Here is a 14705-nt window from a genome sequence, read left to right as displayed (position 1 = left end):
CATTTTACCTTAGAATTGGGGGTATATTAACTGTGTTTATGTACAATACAATCTGAACTTGATGTATACAACTAGTACATCTCATGACCTCCAAAACTGATTTTGGTCGTCCAGAGGGATTTTTTAGTCTCTGACGACGATACAAATCACTTGCTATGAGAAATGCCTGTATGTAGTTAAACACACATGTACAACACCCATGCATAGATTAAAATTATATTGTTTACATTACTTTAAAAACGATTCCAGAAAAAATTGGAAACTGTATATTTAATGATATATTAAAAACTATAAATTATTCTGATTACAAATAAATGAAATGGTAAGTGTGACTATTCTCCTACACATGTATGTAGTTCATTAAAACCAATCAATTAAATCAGAATAATTAAATGATCTAATTAAATGATCTCAAATGTAAAACAATATTACATACACCTAAAAAAAAACAGGAATAAAAGGGGGGGGGGGGGGGGCTAAGAGCACGGGTGCAGATTTCACAAGGTTTTTATCAGGATCTTCTATCAATTACTATTTACAGAGTACAACCAGACTAACTTAAGTACAGGCTGTAGTGTGTACATACATGTATACTTATCTCTAGCAACCATTCATCACATTATGCCACATACTTGTCAGAGTTCAAATGCACTTTATAATTAACACTCCACCTGACTCATATTTAACTAAACATCATCTCTGGATCGTTCTCGAAAGAGCTCCCAAAATTCCTCCTTCACTTCCTGTTTTATTGTTATAATTTGCGTTCAATCCACTGTATCTTTTACAGTATCATTTTTTGAGCTTTTTTGCTTCTTTTTCATTTATACATATTTTGTTGTATAAAAGCCACTGTTATTTACATACTTTTGTGTCTGTTTTAATAATTCAATGTTATAATTTGTATTAATATTACTGTATGTATATATTTAAAGGAAATTTTGTTTCTTTCATGGCATATTGTAGTTTGAATTAAAACCATCGTACAGACTGAAGCAAGCTTCTTTGGTTGGAAATTCATTAGTTGTGTTAACACTGGTCAAGTATCTTACAAACTCATGTTTCTTTTGTAATATTTCAATGTTATAATTTGTGTTAAAACCACATGTATGTAAATAGTTTATCTTTTGTGGTATTTTGTTATTTGTGTTAAAATCATTGTATTTTATAGGACTTATCATACCATGTAAAGCTTTTCAATACAGAGCTGGGGCATTAATGTATATCATTTATAACAACAACCAAAAAAAAACTTGTTATTTTCTTTTGCCCAATGGGCATTTTTAGTCACAGTAAAGCTGACAAAAAATTTCAGTAAATTGAGGTAAACACCTATTAAATTCTCATAATAATAATAATAACAATAATAAATGAGACTTACCAGTAGACAAAAGTCACAGGGTGTACATGATATTGTAGTTTATTTAACTAGTGCTTTGCTCATTGAGAAACTGCAAAGCATTTCCATAGAATGTGTTAAGTATAAGTGTATAATATCTCCAAACATATTAACTCCTTAAACAAGATATATTATTTCCCTATTAAACTGTATTAATTATCTCCAGGCCTATAATGTAGATTAATCCCTATATAATAATAATATCTCCCTGTACTAATACTGTACCTCCCTAAACTATTTATATCATCTCCATATAATCTCACTAAGTATACTGTACATTATACATTATCTCCCTGTAGCATATATTATCTCCCTAAGAACATTGTACATTATCTCACTTCTTATACTGTACATTTATATCTCCCTATATTACAGTATATATTATCCCCCTATACAGTACATTTTATATTGATTAAGTGCAGATATAACATACAAGACAAGATACTGTATACAGACTGAAGTCTCTCATTAAATTATCTCTGCATATTATCTCCCAAAGTACACTGTACATTATCTCCTGATATTGTATTATTTTTTCCCTCCCTATATTGTATATTATCCCCCAATACAGTACATTTTATATTAAGTGAAGATATGTCGTACAAGACATACAGACACAAGCTTATCATCATATTATCTCTGCATATTATCTCCCTAAGTACACTGTACATTATCTCCCTATATTTTATCATTTTCCCTTCCCTATATTGTATATTATCCCTGAATACAGAACATTTATATTCATTAAGTGAAGATATAACACACAAGATGTACCGACACAAGTCTCTCATCATATTATCTCTGCATATTATATCCCTAAGTACTGTAAACCATACATTATCTCCGTATATATTGTAGTTATTCCCTTCCCTATATTGTATATTATCCCCCAATACAGTACATTTTATATTCATTAAGTGAAGATATAACGCACAAGACATACCGACAAAAGTCTCTCATGATATTATCTCTGCATATTACTGTACCTCATCTCCCTTTATATTGTATCATTTTTCCTTCCCTATATTGTATATTATCCCTTAATTAATATAGTACATTTCATACGATACAAGACATACAGACACAAGCCTCTTCTCATCATTTATCTTCCTACAGCTCATTCCCAAGGCAACCTAAATTTATGTTGAGATTTACAAACACACACTGTTACAGCTCCACCTCTCTCTCTCTCTATGTACATCACTGTTTATATTACAGAACAAAGTCTACTCAAACTGGGCTGTTCAGACAACAGCCAATGTAAATATTTAGCTGCCTCATCAGTGTAAACCTGATTCAAGTAATCCGTAAATGTCAAGAGGGATCCCGTTGCTTGTACGTACAGCAGATTTGTTTGTTAAAGGGCTTAAAGGGAATCTATACTTGCCCTTTAGAAGCTTACAGGAGCAATTAAAAGGTCAACAGCACTGCTCCCAGATTTATTGCAGTTCTGCTGGGACTCCTCCGAAAGGATGGTTTCAAAAGATCAGAATATTTATTCAACTCAGAGGACATTCACTTGCACTGTTCACATGCATTCGACTAAAAGTCCTCTAAAATTACAAGATTCAACTGTTGATGAACCTTGATGACAAATTCACTCACCACAAATGCCTATATATGTTGAGTAGAGTAGAGTATGACACATACAGTAATTATGTACTGAGATAACATTGCAACTGGTATCTGTAGGGCTTAGCCTCTTATATTAAGCCTCATGTATAACAACCTCTAGCATTGTCAGAGTTTAATATGTTGTTCTTTAGTCAATTCATAAAAATTTACTGTGAAAGGAAAAACAGTAAATAAGTGTCCCTTCTATCTGGTGAGTACAGTGTACAGCCCAACATTACAAAGTAAACCATGTTCTTTGAAAACCATGTCCTTGTTAAACCATGTCCTTGGTGAACCATGTCCTTGGTAAACCATGTCCTTGGTAAACCATGTCCTTGGTAAACCATGTCTTTGGTAAACCATGTCCTTGGTGAACCATGTTCTTGGTAAACCATGTCCTTGGTAAACAATGTCCTTGGTAAACCATGTCCTTGGTAAACCATGTCCTTGGTAAACCATGTCCTTGGTAAACCATGTCCATAGTTTACCATGTCCTTGGTAAACCATGTCCTTAGTTAACCAGGTCCTTGGTAAACCAAGTCCTTGGTAAACCATGTCCTTGGTAAACCATGTCCTTGGTCAACCATGTCCTTGGTAAACCATGTCCTTGGTAAACCATGTCCTTGGTAAACCATGTCAGTGATAAACCGTCCAATTTGATAGCTATTCTGGTTGGAATCCCGTTCTAACCATAACTTCCTTGCTCTTTTTCCATTGTCTAAACTTTCCCAGTTTTCCATTATTCATTTTCATATTAATTATCATAATATTCTACATGGCATACTGAGACAGGTAATACTGCTGACCAAACACCAGTTTCTCACATTTCCTTTTTCTTTTTGAATTTTTGAATTGATACCCATCAAAAGAGCAAATTTATTTTCAACATTACAAAGCTTTCATTTTTAAAGGATAAGAAAGCTAAAAGTAATTGAAACCAAAAATAATTAAGAAACTCTATTTCACAATTTAACTAAATAATGAATATACACTGTTGAGACAAAAGACATTAAAAGGATAACATTTTACAAGGAAGATGAAGTAAATATATTTGGAAGGAACTTTAAAATAAAATAGGAATATATAGAATGACAATTTTCCAAAGTTGTCAAACACATCTATCTTGAATGTGAAAGACAGAACTTTACGTATAGGTACAGTACCAGTACGTTAACTGCAGCTTTGACCAATACACCAAGCCATGCAATATTCACACACAATGGAGACACAATGGACACCACACAAATTGACACCACATAAATACTTCCCATGGTGCAAACAAGTTCAGGTTCATTACAGTTAACATGATATATTCCAGATGCACAGTAACTGTAATTGAATTTCTACTTTTTGTAACATTTTATGGAATTAACATAAATAACTTAAAATTAATACAGGTTATGCAGCAGGGATGATCACAAGCTGCTATTGATTCATGAATACAGCAGCTTTTGTTGGTCATCTCAAGTCCCAGAGCTCCCAACTGACCCGCAATTCGCGAGCTGGACCCGTATTCTAGCACCCAAACCCGCTGACCCGCGCAAGCGTCCGAAAAACCCGCATTGTAATTGTCAAGTATACATAAAAAAAAATTGCATCAAATTTTGACTAAGTAGCAACCATCATTTCTTTAGCATTTAGCATAATAGAGTATAAAACCTCCTTTACAGCATCATTTGAACCTCAAATTAGCCTATATTTCTTTCCATTGGGGCGAGAAGCGAACATTTTCATGCCACGGGAAAGAATGAATTATCACCTACTATTCAATTTATTGATGTTACACACAAAAAAATGCATATTTCTCAGAAAATTTTGGGTGACAAAAGCCTTTTATGTGCCACCATTTTACATGTAGGCATCACCAGGATTCCAAAAAAATTCAAAAGGGGAGGGGGACACCCCCTCCCCTTATACCCCTCCCCAGGACAGCGATTCGTGGCATGGACCAGCATTTGCCTTCTCAAGAGTTGGGAGCTATGAGTCCTCTCCCATCCAGTCATAGATTAGCACAGGCCTGACGAGAAATGGGGACTGAAAAGGGATGTGTGCGAGATGTGTCCAGGACTGATGTGAGGGGTCAGGGGACTATAGCCCTGGGTAAATGAGGGGGCCCTGCAGAAAATATTGAGAGGCAGAGTAGGTGAGTATGGGTGGGCAATGGTTAAAAGTATCTTACCTGCTGCTCATCATAAAGATCATGGATATTATCATCTCCTAGATTCTGGTAACCGTCTTTATGCCCAAAGGCTGCGCCAACATCTGTTTTGCTATTGGCATTATTGTCCTCACTGAGGCCGTAGCGGCCCCAATCTATCTGCTTTTGTGCTGGTTTCTCATCTTCGTGAGATCCCAATAGCCCATCATTGTCAGCCATCTTTGTAATGGTGAAAACCTTTTTCACTTTTTTTAATATTGTAGTAAAATATCACTGTTTCCTCTCAAAAATGTCATTCTTCAACTTTATTCCATATCAATAATATTCTGAAATAGTGAGGGAGAAAAACAAATTTATACAACATATTTTGAGGAATAATGTGTGCCTGTTAAAGAACACAGGGTACACTTTACTGATATTTAACAGCAATATGGTTTGCAAATTATCAATATTTTGAAATTAAGGGGAAAAAATAATAATTTGAGTGCAAACACTAGGAAAACCACTGTACATATAAATATATCAATATACAAAGAATTGAAAAATGGACACATTGATAAAATAATTAAATATAAAAGTTATACAGGAATATCAGTAACTGTACTCACAAAGAACAATTTAGTATTTCAGTTATTTACAGGGAAGATATTCATGAATGTAAAAATAGCCATACAAGATGCCAAAAATGTTTGATATGGGTACATATGTATTCACACATTTCATCTGGTCATTAGAGTACCCCAGAAGGACAGTCTGCAAACTACGGGGGCGGGACGTAAAAGCAGTTTTGGTGGGTCCCAGGACTTTTCTTACCGTTGGAAGATTCAACTGAACAGATTTGTGCAGATTTCAGCTTGCGGCTATCCATCTGGTTAATTTTTTAACATCAACCCCATAGTCCAAGCTAGTTATCAAGCATTCTGAGCATTGAATCTTACAGGTGAAGGGGTGGGGGGGGGGGTTGGCAAGGGGACCTGGTCATGGCTCAGTCTTCCTGGGTCATGAGGCCTAACATTTTCAGACAGCTGTCCACAAGTGTTTCCTTTCAAAATAAGACAAGTGAACATTTGCTAGTAAGAGACATTTCCTTTGATAATATGGTTAATATTGCCATAGTGACAGGTTTATTCTTATAACTGGAAAATGGCCTATGGTAAATAGAAACCACAAAAACAGTGTGGATGAAAATTGTTAGATTTATCCGTCTCATTTACATTACAGTACAAATTTCTTTGGGTACCCTCCCGTGTGGTTTACACAATTACACTACACTATGATCCATCAAGCTATTTATGAATAGTTTACCACGATAAACCCAATCGTCGCTTATTCATGTGATCAGTCTGTGAGCTGAGAGAGACTCATCAAGCCAGAGTGGAAACAATTTGTGTCTATGCATCTTGGCTACACAGTCAAATCATGCTAAGTGTTTAGATGCATTACATTATCTTTGTGTTGTGTAATTGAATAAAAGAACAAGAAGTGTGCCCCCCAAAATTGTATTATATTTTGTCAAATATAACATATATATATATATATAGGCCTAGGTAGTTTGCCCGGAAGTCATTCAAGCTGACTCCAGTGTAAAGGACTATGCGGTCCTCCCAATAAAAGTTTTTGAAGTGAAAGGTGCCTTCTGAGGAATACTTAGGCAATAAATTAGTTTCACACTTGGGTTACATGCAAGGTTGGGCTAATATTACTACTTTAACTATTTAGGAATGTTAGCAGAGGTGGGGTTGAAATAGGGAAGAGTGTTGAAAAGGCAAATGTATACATCTCACCCCCAAATGGTGAGCTTAACAAGCGTCACATCAGGCATATTAAACCTATGATCAGGTAAATAAGCACCAATGAATCTCTTTGTCAACCGACGATTGGGTAAATAAACTTTATTATTGAAGCGACGATCGGGTGAATAGCTCTCACCTTATAAACATAGTAACACCAACAGTACTAACAGGCCTAGTCTGTGTCCAAGCCTAGTAATTGTTCTAAGCCTAAAGTTATGCTTAGCCCAGGCCAAAGCCTTACTCTGTTGACACTGACTGATGGTACAGTAAAATTCAGTTATTTTCGTGATAAAGGTATTTGAACAATTAAGAGAGAGGACGGGTTAAAGATACGAGCATGGAAGAGAGTAACTACGTTCTCATGTCACTTGAGGTATACTCACGTCAGAGAAAGGCTTCACGCTCTTAAATTATTTATCACTTGTCCGTCGGGTTTTCTCTTTGCCTTCTCAATACTAAATTGCACACAGGCGCCTGCTAGCAGACTATACCAAGCACACAATATGTTATTATTACTGACAGTATTGTGTACTGCTTGCTGTGCGATGATCTAAAAATAGTTTAGGAGAAGAGGGCAGCAATCATTTTCTTAGTCATGCATTAATTTGTGAACCTTCATGTGCGTCGTGAGATATTCCAAGTTTCACACATTTTCAGACCTAATAACTTGCAATTTTCCGATCTCAAATGGTAACAAATTGTAAGAAAATAATTGAACAAGGGAAATTTGTGACTCAAGTCATATATTTGTACTTGCTTTCTTTCTTAATGATAAATTTAGCAAACGGTGTCTAGAATTCGTATAGGCCTATGATACATATTTCAGTTTATTTAGCTATAAACTTACACAATAATAATAATAGATCCTTTATGTCTTCATGATTTAAGTTACATTGATTTCAAAAAGACGGTTATTTTCAGAGTGGGTATGAATAATTTAAGTATAAACCCATTACCCATTTTAGATTTAGTCATAAATGTATGTGTATGAAGGGATAGTTGGAAACACAGAGGCCTATAGGAAAATGCGAAGACTTCAGTTTTACAATGTGAGAACTGAAAGATAGCATAATATTAATGCGCCCCCTGTCACATGCCCCCCACTCCATAAAGAAAATAATAACCATCTTAATATAATGGATAAATTTTGCAATGTTAAATGCAGTAAAGCATTACTAAAATGTCTTTTAAACATGCGCACCCATTGTAGAATGTCGCCTTAATATTACTTGTCATGCCCTTTAATATATTTTTAGCCACACGTATACCTGTTAGTAATTAAGTGTCCTTCATCCATAGATGGAGAGCTGGTCTGCCCATATGGTCTCAGGGGTCACATTAGTCCGGCCAATGTGAGACATTCCTTTCCGTCTGTGATCGTAAAAAGCTGTCTATGGTCATACATTAGATTTTCTCCCTCAGCTATCCCTGTAATTTTCACATTAGTTCAGTTGTTAATAACAGCTTGTTTTAGCAGGTTGTACACTGCAGTATCCAGTTTATGTATTGGTGGCAACACTGTCTTATTCGCCTACCAGCCTCTCTTTTTGTGTTTCAGTTTTTGTCCTGGCAAATTAATAGTTCGTAAGTACTCGTTGTTTTGTTTATTTTCTAGAATGTAGAAAAATTACCTGTTACTGAGGTGTCATCAATTGTTTAGAACGTTGACCACATATTAGTATTATTTAATCACCTTATTTATCTTGGGCTTGGGGGCTCTGAACATTTGCAACACCCCACGGAGCTAACACAAAGTCAATGGGAGCTGTTTCATTTTTTTTTTTTTAAGTCAAAAACAAAATTGGCATATCTGGCATGTGATTCGGGCCCCGTGAGCCATCGAAAAAAAGGATTTGACCCAATCTAAGTCCTGACCCAAATTTCGTATGTACCAGCTAGTTCATGAAGTATGAGTACCATACCGTGGGGGGGGCTTGTGACTGGGGGCTTTGAACATTTGCAACACCCCACGGAGCTAACACAAAGTCAATGGTAATTTTTTAATGATACTAACGCACTACACAGATCTCGGACTTAGTTTATTTTTGCAGAGATTTAACACTCGTGAGCGCTATAACCCCCTCTCTATTTATCGGCAACTCAGTATGTACCATTATAGAGCACAGTTACATGCTATGCGCTTGCTCACCGTTTATATCAATCACATGGGTATGGCAAGTCTTTGTTAGGTATCGGACCTATACAGTAACAGTATACTTCATGTTCTAATTAATTTACTTATTATTCAGCCTTTGTAGTTTCTATTTTCAAGTTCAAGGGTGTTATCGGATAGATCGTTATGTTAAATCAGTTAGTTAATCTGAAGGTACATTTTGCAGTATTTCTATTAGAGGTAACCAGTGGCGGATCCAGGATTTCGCCGAAGGGGGGGCCCAGATGGGAAATGCCTAATCGTCGTCCTGGGGGAGGGGTCTAAGGGGAGTGGGTGCCCCCCTCCCCTTTGGGAAAATTTCACAAAATATGGAGGTCCTCGGTGCAATCTGGTGCTACTTTTCGTGAAAGTTTGGAGTAAAATTTATTTCCAATAAATCATGTATTCATGGTTTGCCGGGCATATATTTGCAATTTCGAGCAATGAGCTGGGATTTACGTCTTTGGGGAGTAGGTGGTGATGCAAACTACTTTTTACCAGGCTACTCCAGGCCATTTCATCTTGGATGCCCCCTTCCAGATGGAGACTATTGATGCAGTCAGAGTGCCCCTCTCACCTTCACTTTATCAGAATGATGGTGTACTCTTTTTGCAAATTTATTTTACAAAAATTTCACGCACAGTGGCGTAGCTAGGATTTTTTGAGTGGGGGGGGGGCCATGGGGGGCTGTTCTTTCTTGTGGGGGGGGCGGAGTTTACTATCTAAGCGGAGCGCCACCTTGGTTGGCGCGGAGCGTACAGAGAAAATTTGAGATTTCAGCACCCCCCAGATCGCAGGAGATGGCACCTGTGAGGCAAAATAGCAACCAAAAAGATGTGCAACTTTGGTGACAGAAATGCAAAAAAAGTTTTTTCTCTTTCATGCTGACTGGCCTTGCCAACTCAGCCAGACTTTTAACTTGAGGGAAGTTGGCATCATTTGTCGTTTCAAGCTGTCAAGGCCTTTCTCCCAACTCAAACCCCTGTGGGCTACCGGTAGATTTGCAGGATATGCCCACATGTGGACTTAAATAGCATTAGAGGAAGGGGGTGGAAGACTAACACGCATCGATGTTTCGGTAATGGTCCACATTGATGGCTCGGTGCTTATTAGGCCATTTATTGGGTTTCTTGAGGCAGCTGTCATCAGAATCTGGCTTTTTGTGCCAATCGATAACCGATAACATGTATTGGTATGTAAATTTCTTCTTCCTATATCTAGCAACACTCTAAAAACAAATGAGTGGATTTCATTCCATTGGAGTGATCACTCGGCGCACTTCAAATTAAAAGTAAAATTTAACTCTATTGGAGTTAACCCCTTACTCCTAATATGAGTGAATATAACTCTATTAGGAGTTAAGATTTACTCCAATGGAGTGGAAATTCACTCTTATACCGGAATGTGCTCAGTGATCACTCCCATGGAGTGAAATTCACCTATGTTTTTATCAGCACAGTACAGTGCCTATCATCATAGACGTACGTACGTACTACGTACGTTCGTATATCAGACGCACTCGATACCCACGATACGATACGGTCCTGGAGAAACTATTTCCACTCATCATTTTTTAAGGCGATACAGTAGTGAGTATTGAACAGGCACAGCCGCATGTTTGCAGGAAATTCAGAATTCCCAATATTTTATATCTCTACCAGTAGTGAAAATCATGTTTCGACAGTTTCGTGGACATAAAAAGTTGTTTTGTGGAATATTCAATGACATATCAGGGGCTGATGCAGGATTTGTGACAGGGGGGGGGGGTCTGACTGGTCCAGCCGCGCCTGAACGTAAGACTATCTAAGCGGAGCGCCATCATCGGTTGGCGCGGAGCGTACAAGAAAATTTTTGGCTTTACAAACCCCCCAGATGGCCGGAAACGGCACTTCCCGAGTATTCTAAGCAGCATGTACCTAGCCTGAAAATATGGATCTCATGTCTGCAATTTCAGGCCCCCCGTAGCTACGCCACTGATCACGCATGGGGCACTTTCCCTCGAACGCGGTAAAAAAAAAAAAAAAATCAGGATTTTCAAAAAGGGGGGGGGGCCCGGGCCCCCCGGGCCCCCCCCTGGATCCGCCCCTGGTAACCTACTTTATCCTCGTCTCTTTCTTACTCAGTCATAGTTATGCTATATTCATCATAACCGACATTGTTAGCACGTCACTGTTCTGAGTACATTCATTATCGTATTTAATTTGGTAATTAATCTCGTTAAGCTGTAGTATTATTTTGCATTATTTATCTTGTTTCACAGTTTTTCCACATAAATACAGTGGGGAAATTCAGAAAGCTACATTTGTCTTTGCCTCAGTTTTTGGTTAGCTGGCTGTCTAGCGAGCATATCCTACGCGAGTGAGGGCAGCACATTACTTTCTGTTGGACAGCTTGGATGTATATTGTTCCAAAGACCCGTGCAATCCCTATACCTACATCGCTTCTCGGCCTTTTGGCTAAGATCATGTGTAGTATCTGTTCCCTTAGGGAATGGTGATACACACCTGACGATGATCACACAGTCACAGTCCCGATGCAAGGGGACTGGGGCTGAGAGCGGATCAGTCGTTTGGTAGTTTGGTTTTCGTGCCCAGGTTCTTTCCTGGGTGACTTTTTCTTAAAAAGTATCCCTATACCTACATTATCATGAACCCTTGCCTACATCATTCATCCTCCCACCAGCAAGCCCCCTGCATCATCAAATCGACCGGCCGTTATTAGTAAGATTTAGGTTCTTATAAAAGCAATATGGTCAAATGATGACTTTTGTGGTCTGTGTAGTGCGAATGCCATTCATTTCATTTCATTTATTTGTTTTCACATTCAAAATATATAACACAATAATAGAAGAAAATGTATGTGACAAGTGGAGGAGGTCTGAGAAAGCCGAGGCTCTTACGAGGCAGACCCCCCGTACAAAGACAATAAGAAAAGAAAAAAAATGAACAATGCATGCAATAAAACAAATGTTGCACACACAAATAAACCATGTAACTGTACTTACGTTTTGTAAGATAACATTATACAATTTAAAGAATTATCATATATATGTAATGACAAAAAAGAAAAAAAAATGAAAAAGAAAAATCCAAAAATATGTATTACCTTAGCCAACTTAAACGTTTCAGTAATTGGATAAAAGTAAATGCTTCAGATTTTTTAGAAAAGATTGCAAGTGATGGGACATTTTTAACCGTGTTATCAAGATAATTCCATAACTGGGTACCTGAGAAACTGAAAGATTTTTTTTTGAATGTTAGAGCGGATACTATACAAATGTAAATTACTCGAGGGTCTTGTAAAATGGTCATGGATGTCTGAGTTTAAGCTAAAGTGTCTGCATAGCAGGCAGGGCAGAAGGTTATTGTTAACATACATGAAAAAACCTAGTTGAAATCTATGAATGTCAGACAAGGTGAGAATTTTTAAATCTTTAAAGAGGTGCAAAGTGTGAGCTCTATATAGTCTGACAGTGTGATTATACGAATAGCTTTTTTTTCTGAAGAATAAACAAGCGATTAAGGTAAGTGGGATGAGTATTACCGCATACAATGTTACAATAAGATAGGTGCGAGTAGATAAGAGAATGGTAAAGCGTAATGAGAACATTCTTTGGTACAAAATGACTTATTTTATAAAGGACTCCTATAATTTTTGCCGTTTTGTTGCATACTGAATTAATATGAAGTTTCCAGTTAAGTTGAGGGTCAAGATTAAGTCCAAGAAATTTGACAGAATGAGTCTGTGTAACAAAGGTGTCATTTGAAGATAGTTAAATAGGCTACTTCAAATTAATGCTCACAATTTTACTTCCAAATTGTTGTGCCGCTTGTCTTCCATTTCCTTCGCTCTTTTAATTGCTATTTATTGTCTGCCCCCCCCCCCCCCCCGCCAAAAAAAAAGGGTTCCAATTTACCTGCAGGAGCCTGCTCGAACAGGAAGTTCATTCTAACAACACAATGTTGTAAGTACCCCAGAGCTTCCAGCCGCCTAGGCTGGATCCCACCTGACCCCTCACATTTTGCACCGTTGGGTCCTTCCAACTTGAAACCCCCATGGATACCCCCCCCCCCCCCCCAGAAGGAAAGTCTAGACCCCAGGCTGATTGCAGTGTAAGCTATAACTTAACCAGTTTCGTAGGCTGCATAGCGTTAGTGAATATTACAAGCTCATACACTTGGTTTACGGTGTAATTCGCTGATATACTTGGGTGATTTTTGACCCACTGAAACGCTCATACTTTGAAAATCGCCACGTGTCAGCGTTGTCACTTTCGTTAGTATTGGGATCGAACGCTCTAGAACATTAAAAGACTGGAGAAAAACTGTTTATGATATAAAATGTTACAAATTGTATTATCTACATAATTCTAACCTTGTCATTATTGGCGATATTAGGCAAGGAATGCTAATCGCCGGGCAAAAAATCCTATTGTTTTTGGTAGAGGTACAGAAGTTGTGTAAAAATGATTTATACGTAAAAAGGTTGCACACTCAGCAGTTTAAGTGTGAATCTTTCTTAAGTTATGTTATTAGTATAGTTAATATTCCTTTTTTACAACATAATAACCTTTTGATCAATGTGTACTGTATACATGTTACTTTGATAATTTATTTATGCTTAAATCAGTTGCAAGAGAAGCGTTTTAAGATTTTAACTAACACTTTTTACAGCCACGCCTTTTCTGTGGTTCATATTGGACTGTTCCATTATCAGGATTAGGGTTCACCGTGAGTTCGTCGTACACATTATGTTAATTGAGGTATAGTATATTGTACTGCGAAATCCATAAGCAACACTGTTAAGAGTGCTGTTAAGAGTGATGTCGATCGTAACTAAAGGGAGGATGAACAATATTCACGGCAATCTCATTCATGTAAAGTAAAAGCAGTGTGGTTTCACCACAACAGCATAAATTCACAATCTCTCTCAGAAAAAATACTAGAGTACGTGGAACAGATAATCGTAGATTGTCTGTCTTATGAATAGTCAATTTAAAAAGACGGGTTGGCCCAACTTGTTACATCAGAGGCGTAAGATTGATGAGGTTAAGGGCTTGGGGGCGAGGGTGGGGGCTGGGAGGGAGGGGGGTAATTACGTTGGTCTGCAACTATGTTGCACACTGTTTGATGGAAGACAATTTTCCATGTATTACTAACTATTCACTGCTGCCTACGTCTTCCATTTAAATGAGTAGGTGATAGGGGGAGGTGGAGGTTGGGTGGGTGAAAGTTTGCTTTATTACATCGGACCAACGTTGATCTGATTACATGGTACCAACGCTTGCCAGCGTTAGTCGATCATCGGTCAACGTTGTGTGCTATCTGGGATGGGCTCATACCGTTGAAGTGAGTATGTTACTTCTACGCTAGAATGTAAGTAGATCGATCAGGGGTAACAGCACCAGCTCCATCCTCAGCATACTTAAAGCCCACCCACATTGGTTTAACCACGCCTACATCTCCAGTCTTTGCACACTTATTATGTCACTCAAAGGCTTCCCCGCCTTTTTATGTAAACTTCACCTCTTGCGCCCACTTCAAGCATTGGCAGACGCTGAACTGTTCAACGCACAACTAGTTAGCCAAA

At 37.7% G+C, this 14705-nt stretch overlaps 1 protein-coding gene and 1 pseudogene across 3 annotated transcripts in view; one reads left to right on the top strand and one right to left on the bottom strand.

The window, feature by feature from the left end:
• LOC139984246 (solute carrier family 12 member 8-like) overlaps positions 1–7485 on the bottom strand; it is a 57714-nt gene extending 50229 nt beyond the window's left edge. For all 3 annotated transcript variants that reach the window (XR_011798987.1, XM_071998071.1, XM_071998070.1), the window contains exons 1-2: positions 7348–7485; positions 5193–5497 (exon numbers count right to left, since the gene is read on the bottom strand). Coding sequence is in view for 2 of the 3 variants with exons in the window: in XM_071998071.1 (XP_071854172.1) it covers positions 5193–5390 (198 nt within the window). In the remaining variant the exon portion in view is untranslated. The remainder of the gene's footprint in view (positions 1–5192; positions 5498–7347) is intronic.
• Positions 7486–11552: 4067 nt separating this feature from the next.
• On the top strand, positions 11553–11625 carry LOC139957825 (U2 spliceosomal RNA; annotated as a pseudogene).
• The last annotated feature ends 3080 nt before the right edge of the window (positions 11626–14705 follow it).

The sequence above is a fragment of the Apostichopus japonicus genome, chromosome 17, assembly GCF_037975245.1.
Source record: "Apostichopus japonicus isolate 1M-3 chromosome 17, ASM3797524v1, whole genome shotgun sequence".
Lineage (NCBI taxonomy): Eukaryota > Metazoa > Echinodermata > Holothuroidea > Aspidochirotida > Stichopodidae > Apostichopus > Apostichopus japonicus.
This window is presented reverse-complemented; position numbering and strand designations above follow the sequence as displayed.